Source organism: Solea senegalensis, linkage group LG4, assembly GCF_019176455.1.
Source record: "Solea senegalensis isolate Sse05_10M linkage group LG4, IFAPA_SoseM_1, whole genome shotgun sequence".
In the NCBI taxonomy this organism is placed as follows: Eukaryota; Metazoa; Chordata; class Actinopteri; order Pleuronectiformes; family Soleidae; genus Solea; species Solea senegalensis.
The window spans coordinates 14071838-14081421 of record NC_058024.1 but is presented as its reverse complement, the minus strand read 5'-3'; the positions used below and the strand labels follow the sequence as shown (position 1 = coordinate 14081421).

Sequence of the window (9584 nt, the reverse complement as noted above, 5' to 3'; positions counted from 1 at the left end):
CAAAAATGCTGCCTTCTCAAGAAGCCTCCAAAATCTACCATGACAACTACATGCGCAACTCCAGGACCATCGGTGTCCTTTGGGCCATATTCACCATTTGCTTGGCCATCATCAATGTAGTGGTCTTCATCCAGCCATACTGGATTGGTGACAGTGTCAACACTCCCCAGGCTGGCTACTTTGGCTTGTTTCACTACTGTGTGGGCAACGTGAAGTCCAACAGGGAGATCTCCTGCCAGGGCAGCTTCTCCGATTTCAGTTCCATTCCATCTGGAGCCTTCAAGGCAGCCTCCTTCTTTGTGTTGATGTCCATGGTTCTTATCCTCAGCTGCATAGGCTGCTTCGCTCTCTTCTTCTTCTGCAACACCGCCATGGTCTACAAGACGTGTGCATGGACACAGTTTCTATGTGGTAAGTGTGGAAGATGCTTTGACGTGTTATTGTAGGGGTTCACTTTTTGACACAGAGCAATACACTTTTCCCTGTAAGAGAAGTCACCATCATCTTCATCCTCTGCAGGCATGTACACACTGACACTGAAAGTATGGCTCAGGCCTCACAGTACACGACGCAGACGTTTGTAGAGAAGGACAACAGCTTTCCTAATGCCCAGTTTTCTTAGCGCTGATGAGTTTTGCATGTTTCAGCACGTGAGCAAAAGTCAGGAGACACTTTCCACTTTACTCCGTGATAAGCAACCCCAGCCAATCAGAGACCAGGACACGGTGAAAGCAGCAGAAACCCAAACAACAAAACACCACTTGAGAGAGAAGGGGGAAAAATAGAGGAAGAAAGAGAAAGAAAACATGGAAAAGATTCCAGACAGCTCTGCTACAACAAAAGTTCAGTTATCAACATCATTCCCAATCTCATTCTGGAATGTTTTCTCACAACATTCCCAGTCCAAGAGAGCAAGTCTGAAAGTCATGTTGTGTGACAGCTTAAAATGGAACCAAAATATGTATATATTGTAATATTGCTGTAATATAGTTGCATAAAACCTGCTTTATAATTTAAGTTATAGGGTTGTTAAGTCTGGGAAAGCCAGAAGGCTTCATCCATCCATTCATTCATTCATTCATTCATTCATTTTCTGCTGCTTTATCCGTGATACATTTTTATTTACTCACTCATTGATTGTCTTCCACATTTATCCCCCACATAAGGGGCACAGGGAGCTGGTGCCAATCCCGGCTGACACAGGGCAAAAGGTTGGGTACATCCTGGATCAGGTCAAACCTACAGTCAAAACATGTCCAATTAACCTCTGCTTTTGTTTTGCATGTTTTCATCAAACTGAGAGAATCACCAGTAATGACTCCACTGTGTTACTCATCATTTTACCACCAGTAGCAGGCCTCAACAAATTATTCTTCCACATTCTGATGCTGCCTGTTCTGTGTCATTAGGCAGTTTATAAAAATGCATGGCATTGTACGGAAATATGATCATGAATTACCCCCAGGAGTTTTGCATCAAAGATCACAGCTTCTATTTCGGTTGCCAGATCTTCCTACCAGATTAGCCTACATTAGGCACGGTCTACGTGCATTCCAGCAACGTATCCACATGAAGTGCACATATTCATCTGTGTGAAAACCAGAGCAAATAATTACATTAGAAGGTGCGAGGGATGTATTATATAAAAAATAAGTTTCCTTCTGTGTCAGATGGAAACTGAGGCTTTTTTTCTTTTTAATTAAATCAAATTTTTAATCTATCCTTTATAATGCTCACTTTTATCCAATTTTAGGTTTGCTTTGAAGCTCCATTCTATTTATTGAAATAACTAAATGATATGCTCAGTTATGACAAATGAGTGTGTATGTGTTCCCCCCTTTTCTGGAATAAACACGGACTTTGTCAGGACCAAAATATAGTCCTAATGAGGTAGAACCTCATTTTTGAGGAACTGCTTAGGTTTAGGGAATCACTTAAGATGTGAGTCATAGTTAGGTTAAGGTTAGGGTTAGGCATTAACTGGTTAGGGTTAGGGGTTTTGGATAACGCCCTGTTTAAGCTGTCCAAATAAGTGTAAGACAGTACAGTGTGTGTGTGAGTGTGTGTTGAGTGTGTGTGAGAGACTGGAGGGTGGAGAGCTCGACCTACTCTGCTGCTCTCAGACAGGATGCAGATGATAGTTTAATCCACGCTGGGACTTCCCTGACCAGTGGACTTTGCATCAGAGGTCTGTCACGTATCAGTTCTGCCTGACAGACGCTCGTCCAGTCAGAAACAGCACAGGGATCGCTGCTCTACATCACACAGAGTGGAGGTTAGTTGAAATGTGCTGAAGTCAAAGCACATTTCATCAGGAAATTCTGATTCCAACTGAAGGAGCGATGAGCCGACTGCTCCTTTAAGATCTTTGACGCATATCATAAATGTAATATGGGCCATTAAGAGATTTAGTGGTAGCTATTAAAAATGTGATCTTCCACTTACAGGGAATCAGTGAAAAGATGTAGGAACGTTTCATTCATTTGTGTTATCATTTACACTCACAGGCCACTTTCATAAGTACAGAGGACATCTGTAAAGTGTCAGAAGTGGCATCCTGCCTCGTCTTCTTCTGCTGAAGGCTTCACATGTTTTCTGCCATCTATAAGTTCACTTATTAACTTTTATTATGAAATTATTGTGGATATCATATCTTCATACTATATTGTGTAGAAAAAAATCACCAATTCAAGATCAATAAATCATTTTCTACAATATTTACTATAAAACTAAAGCGCTTCATGCCATATACATACATGCACTGAATATGTTTCTTTCTAACAACCTTCCTTAATCAGCCCTCATTTCTTCTTATGTTTTCCTTCGTTTCCCAAGGAATCATTGTGGTGGTTCTGGGAATAACTTCTGTCTTCCAGTGCTGGCAAACAATGTTCACAGGACCTACGATCTCAGTGACACACACTCTCTATGCTCTTTGTTGTTCTGTCCACAGTGCACGGGTTAGAGAGCGAGTAATGAGGGAGGGAAAATAAAGGAACACTGATGCCCAAAGGCTTTAGTTAGCTGTGTCTAATTAACCAACATGACAGAAAAAAAGAAAAGAAAATAGAAATTCTTTAGGGTCTCGTTCTCATGTCTCTCTATTTTTATCTTTGCAAATTCTTGCCTGGTTATTAATGACTTGTTTGGCAGTGACCATGGAATAGTAATCACACTGAAGCACAATGAAGAGCTGCATGATCAGAGGAGATAACAGGGGTTTCTGGACAGGCTAAAACTAAGTTACAGTGAAATTATCATGGAGCTTTTTACAAAAAAAAAAACAGTTTCAGGTCTCAGAAAAAAATACTCACCAACTCATCTTTTATCACTTTTTCCTCCACATGAGGGTCACAGGGGTCGCTGGTGCCAATCCCAGCTGACATAGGGTGAAAGGCGGGGTATCTCTATACCTTGGACAGGTATAGAGACAAACAACCATCCATTCTCACACTAGGGTCAATTTAGAGTGTCCAATTTGCCTCATACCTCAAGCTATTATGCTTTTTGACTCCCTCAAAAATCATAAACTACTCACTGGTGTTGAGCTAAACTGATGGAGCAACATAGAAAAACTGACATGATGCAGATTGAAATGTTGCTCTAATGAGCCGCTCACTATTTTTGGAAGTGACCTCAGACATTTGCGATACTGACAGTTAATTCTAATCTTGCCTTTGCTTTGGGGCAGATGATGATACAAGAGCGCGTCGCTCCGTCTGTTTGCAGTCTTACACACAGGTCACTGGAGCCACTGAATCCAAACATTACATAAAGGCAGTCTGCAAGTCACTTTGGAACACTCACGACCCCAAGAGCATTTTTGTATTCTCTGACACCGCAGCGTGTTCTGTCTCAGCCCCCAAGAAAATAACAAGGGATTGAAAATCTATCTGAAGTTTGAGAAATAGCAAATAGCAAGGAAAATCTGGTTCGGCCCTGAGTGGACGTCAGGAATATTAAGGGATTCCACAGAGGAGGTTCGTGCTGAGCAGTGAGAGGAAACTCATGACATCAGATAAGAGGAGCAGTATCAGTTAGCCATGATATCACCCACTGGTTTGTAAACTTCAAGTCCTGCAGTTTGTCCAGTATCATATGGGTTTATGTCACACCAGAAGAGACCATATTTGGATGAGTGGGTGGAGCCTAGGAAGATGTTAGGAGTGGAATTCATATCTGTACTTCCAGAATTAGTGGGTATGACATTCTTAGACAGAAAAAAACAGGAGCTAAAAAGCCTGATGTTGCCGTTGTACAGGAGGAACGCCTGGCTCCAGACAGTAGCTGTGGTAAATAAATAAAGCAGTGAGGGGCCCATCTGGTCGAGTCAGCCTGGCCTCAGCTGGACCTACTACACCAAGAAACCACTCAGGCCTCATGGAGACAAAAATAGCCTGACAATGTGTGTGTGTGTGTGTGATTAACTCACACATTTGGGATTTTAGTTTTTTTACTTTTGACCTTTAAAAAAAAATCTATTAAACCGCTAAATGTACATTGTGCTTTAACTACAAGTGTAAGTAGAGGAGTGTAGGTGTTTCTACTTAAAAGGAAAATGAAATATAAATTATGACAGGAGGGACCTGTCTTTTGTGTGTGTGTGTGTGTGTGTGTGTGATGAAGCAGCCTAATGGGCTGGAGCTTGGCCGACTCTGCTGCTCTTAGACAGCATGCGGATGATAGTTTAATCAGCTCTGTGGTGCAGCTCCACGCTGGGACTTCCCTGACCATTAGACTTTGCATCGGAGGTCTGTCATGTGCCAGCTCAGCCTGACAGACGCTCGTCCAGTCAGAAACACCACAAGGGCCAAAGACTTCTAAACCAGAGGAAATGAACACATTGTGGGAAAGTGAAGACAACACAATTTGGCTGGTACTCTTTTTCTGTCTTTGAGTGTCCTTACTAAGACCTAACCTGCATGCTTTATTGATAAAAGTACATTATGATTGTAAAATGATTCAAATTGTATTATTTTCCATTTTATTTAGACAACTGTTGCGACTCGCTGCAAGGATTATTTGTTTGATCAATTAACCGTCAACTATTTTGATAATCAATTCAAGAGTTTGAGGGTTTTTCAATTATTAAAAACAAGGTTTCTGGTTTTTCCGCTTCTTAAATGTGAATATTTTCTGGTTCTTTTGCTCCATGTAACAAAAAAAATCATTAAAACTGAATCATTGGGGTTTGTGGACAAAAACAAGACATTTGACAACATTGTTATTTCCAGGTTTGATAAACACAGATCATAACATTTTCTACATTTTATGGACCAAACACATACGCGGTTAATCAAGAAATGAATCGACAGGTTCATCGATCATGAAACTAATAGAGTACATTCTCTTCATGAAGTAAAGCTTTAAAAGTACAGTAACAAGCCACATGTTGTGTCTGGGTCTCAGTGCTCTGTAACCACTGTGACACTGAATTAAACAGTCGTTGAACTCACTGCTGCCATCCACTCCTCCTTCTCGTCTCCATCTGTCTGTCCAGCTGTTTGTCTGGTGCTCGGCTGTGTGATCTTCCCGAACGGCTGGGATGCAGAAGTGATTCGGGACATGTGTGGAGAGGACACAGGCAGATATTCTCTGGGCAACTGCTCGGTGCGCTGGGCTTACATCCTCGCCATCATCGGCATCCTGGACGCCCTCATCCTCTCCTTCCTGGCCTTTGTGCTGGGGAACCGCCAGAGTGACGTCCTGCAGGAGGAGCTGAAGGCTGACAGCAGAGGTGAGGAGTGGTCAATTAAGTCATTCACACATTTAGTCAAAACCACTAAAGATGTCATGTGACTCGTGTACACTCATGTTTGTGTACACCTCCATGGTGTAACATTATTCCTGCAGAATGCTGACATCTGCAACTTTTTGATACAGGAGCCACAGCACAAATAAAATGAATGATTTTCATTTTGTCTTTTTCACAGACCTCTCTAGATCGAGGGTAAGTTAAGTGTCGCTCTTTGTATTGAGGCTTGATTGTGTGACTGTGGACACATCGTGCAATTTGTATGTGACAACAAACTCTGGCCTCAAAACCATGAGAATGACAACATTAAGTGCTGGTCCACACAGTTTCAGATGGGTGTTTGAGTGTCCCAAATTTAAGCGTGAAATCTAGGATCAATAATAGCCATATACAGCATATTATTGAGAACTCTCAGACAACTGTGTGGCATGTATGTGTTATTTACAGTTTTGGTCACTGGATGAATAACAGGGAACAAATATGGAATTACAAATATATAGATGCCCTGTGGACATATGGACAGAGGAGAACAGCTCTCATTCAAAACCGCTCTATATTTTCCATATTGCAGAAAGTTTTTTATGGAACTTTGACAAAACTTACAACAGTGATTTATGCTCAGAACTTGTGAGTCACACTGTGCTCCTAAAGCTACTGCGAGTGTCTCCCATGTAATTACATCTTACGATCGCCTTGACAGTTGTGTTTTGCTGCATCATGAATATGGAGTTTGTCTCATCCACTTCTCCACTCCTGTGACTCTTTTCTGTCCATTTCTTGTCTAGATTGATACCCAGAACCCCATGAAGGCACGATGTGCAATCCAGCGCTACAACTGAGAATCAAACTTCCTCTCCTCCTCTTCCAACATCCTCCCTCTCTCCCTTGCTCCTCTTTTCTCCTCAGGTTTAAACCCTTCGATTGGCGCTTGGAGACCTGACAATGGAGGAGAAATTCATCCTGAAGATCAGTCTGTGTGTGTGTGGGGGGGGGGACTTTTCAGCTTTAACAGTAACATAAATGTTAGGAAAAGGTCAGAGGTGCTTCTCTTCACATAAAACAACACAATTTTATACAGTGACTCTTTCCCAGCTTTTAAAAGTATATTTCAATGAGCTGTTTCTATGGAAACAGGGTACAAAGAGACACTTTATTCCTGGCACTTTCTGTTGTTTATCTTTTTTTATTTTACTAAAAATATTTTTTGTAATTGTAGCCTCCAATTGTCCTTTCTGTGGTTTTAAAACTACACTGATGAGAGGCAGAACAAAAAGGAACTTTCTGTCCCCACAAACAGTTCACATTTCACTCACCACATACTTCAGTGTTTCCCAACCCTGGTCCTGGAAAACACTGTCCTACACGTTTTTAGATGTTGCCCTGCTCCAGCACACCTGATTCAAATGGTCAGCTGATTAGTGAGCCTGATAACGAGCCATTCATTTGAACCAGGTGTGTTGGAGCGTGTAGGACAGTGGTCCCCCAGACCCAGGGTTGGGAAACACTGGGTACTTTTAACTCCAGGTTTCCTGATTATGCTCATGACTTCAGAGGACATTGCATTAACTTACATTTATTTCCTGGAGACTTAATCGGATTGTAGCCATAATTGCTACTGGCCTAATCTTAATCCTGACTATAACCTTAACCTAACTCTAACTTCAGCCTAACCTTATAACATGTCTTCACCTTAAAATGTATTAATTCTTAATGTGTTATGGGGACTTGCGTTTTGTCCCCATAACATTAGTAATACCTGGACCACACACAAACACAAACACCTACCATGCACTGTGCTGCCTCTCTGCTTCTTCTGATGACAACAAACTGCTCTTTTAAAGTTCATAAGTCTGAATTTGGGGAACACAAAGTTAAAACAAAAAAGTGTCACAGCAGGAGACAGTGGATTTTGTTAATGAAAAAGCTTTTTTTTTGTTTGTTTTTGGAACGTGACACTGTGGGTTGGTGGGATAACTCGGAACACACAGCGACCTGTGACCTTCTTCAGTCATGGTTTGTCTCTCTTGTTACACCATGTAACTCTAGTTACACATTAATTTGTCATTGCCCTGCTCTTCATGTAATGTAATGTTTTCTCATTATGGGATGCTGTGATGTTTGTCACATAGAGATCATCTATTGGTGTTGTTTTACACGAGATAATTAATAAACAGGTGAATTATTCATATTTTTCCCTTTTCAGCTTTGTTCTTCGTCCAGTCTACAGTGTTTGACGTCCATCATATGTGAACCAATGTTAATGGTAAAGTTAAAATTACTTTATACCACAAAATACAGTGGTGTAAATAGGTCGAGCAAAGTCAGCTACAAACTTTTCACAGGAGGCAGGTATATTCCCAATAAAATAATTTGCTCTCACACCATCCTCCTCTTACTCACATATACTTCACACACTGGTACAGTGAAATTAGATTAAGATGGAGCGAGAGATAAGGTAACATTAGTTATTATTATTATTTAGTGTATTATTATTTAGTTTTATCTTCTACACACTGCGGTTAAAATCCCTCAGCTCCACAATGATCACATACCCTGGTATATACAGTAGAACAGTATTTATGATTTTCCTCCAAATACCACCAGAGGAAGCTCATGTACCAAAGTTTGAGAACCATGGCTGTATATCACTAAAATGTTATTGTAATAGCAAGGAGGCACCAGGCAGCCCTCACCTCTACTCAGCCCATACCAGCCTCTCGTCATGTCATGTTATGTGTTGGTACCAAGTCATCCAACCAATCAGTCCACCCTCATTAAAAGGATCTCCCATATATATATATACACTATATGGACAAAAGTATTCAGACACCAACAGGGATTGTAAAGACGTATACAAATACATACACACAATTTTCCTTAAGATTGTGTGTGTCTCTATGGGAATTTGTGTCCATTCATTCTGTAGATCATTCATGAGGTCAGGCACTGACGTTGGAGGAGAAGACATTGGAAGCACAACATTGTCCAAAATAGCTTGGTGTGCTCAAGTGTTAAGAATGTCCTTCATTGGAAATAAACAGGAACATTAAGGTGTGGACACATACCTTAATTTTCCTGTCCATATAGTGTATACATATGATAACAGACCTGACTGAGGGAGCATTTGTGTGTATACAGAGCAGCAGTGCCCCCATCTGTCTTGACATGAAACAAACCACGTCCTGTGTGCAGCACAGGACTATACTGAGAAACATGTGGAGCAGATGACCACTGTACAAACTCATTTGACAGCAGTAATCAGATAGAGGGAGCCTTCTGTCTTGTTACTGCTCATACAGAGGATGTGGAGAAAACCACTTTGCCCTCTCCTCAAACTCTGCCCCTATAATACTGGAAGATGTTTGGTTGCATCCCTTTCAGGTCCGATATGAATAAAATTCTGTAAATGGAGCCAAGAGGAGCTGCAGTCCTTTCTCTGATCACTTGTTTATTTTTATTTTTAAGATTATTGTGGAATTATTGATCAGCAAACATCTATGAAAATATGTTGCCTACGCCAGCTTTAATACCTGAATGTGGCTCCACACAAGTATTTAACCACTCATTGTTTGAGCACTGACATGTTATAGTATCTTCTTAATATGTTCTGCAAAAAAAAAGGTCATGAAGTGTGTCCCCACGTTGTCCAATACCCCTCTTCACAAACTGTTCGTCTGATTTCTACAACACTGAAGGCACACTGCAGTGTTCTCCTAAAAACATGAAAGAACATGAATAAAACACACGTCTATCAGCTTGAGATGCAGCGGTGCGCAAAGTGTGAGGGCGACTGCCTCAAATGACACGGTCACAATGGTAGTTTGCAAAA

At 41.1% G+C, this 9584-nt stretch overlaps 1 protein-coding gene across 2 annotated transcripts; it reads left to right on the top strand.

Moving 5' to 3' along the window:
• Window positions 1–7175, top strand: lhfpl4a (LHFPL tetraspan subfamily member 4a). 2 transcript variants are annotated; one of them, XM_044023518.1, is made up of 4 exons: window positions 1–411; window positions 5501–5737; window positions 5934–5950; window positions 6541–7175. In XM_044023518.1, the coding sequence occupies exons 1-4, from the start codon at window positions 6–8 to the stop codon at window positions 6592–6594; spliced, it is 714 nt and encodes a 237-aa protein (XP_043879453.1). In that variant the 5' UTR covers window positions 1–5; the 3' UTR covers window positions 6595–7175. The 2 variants fall into 2 exon arrangements, with proteins under 2 accessions (XP_043879453.1, XP_043879454.1); XM_044023519.1 differs by lacking the exon at window positions 5934–5950 and having other exon boundaries at window positions 6541–6603.
• Window positions 7176–9584: the final 2409 nt, after the last annotated feature.

What these genes read in the sequence shown, in the direction of transcription:
- lhfpl4a (XM_044023518.1), top strand. Translation starts at nt 6, where the DNA reads ATGCTGCCTTCTCAAGAAGCCTCCAAAATCTACCATGACAACTACATG. An exon ending in ATGGACACAGTTTCTATGTG is followed by an intron (nt 412 to 5,500) that starts GTAAGTGTGGAA and finishes CTGTCTGTCCAG; the next exon opens with CTGTTTGTCTGGTGCTCGGC.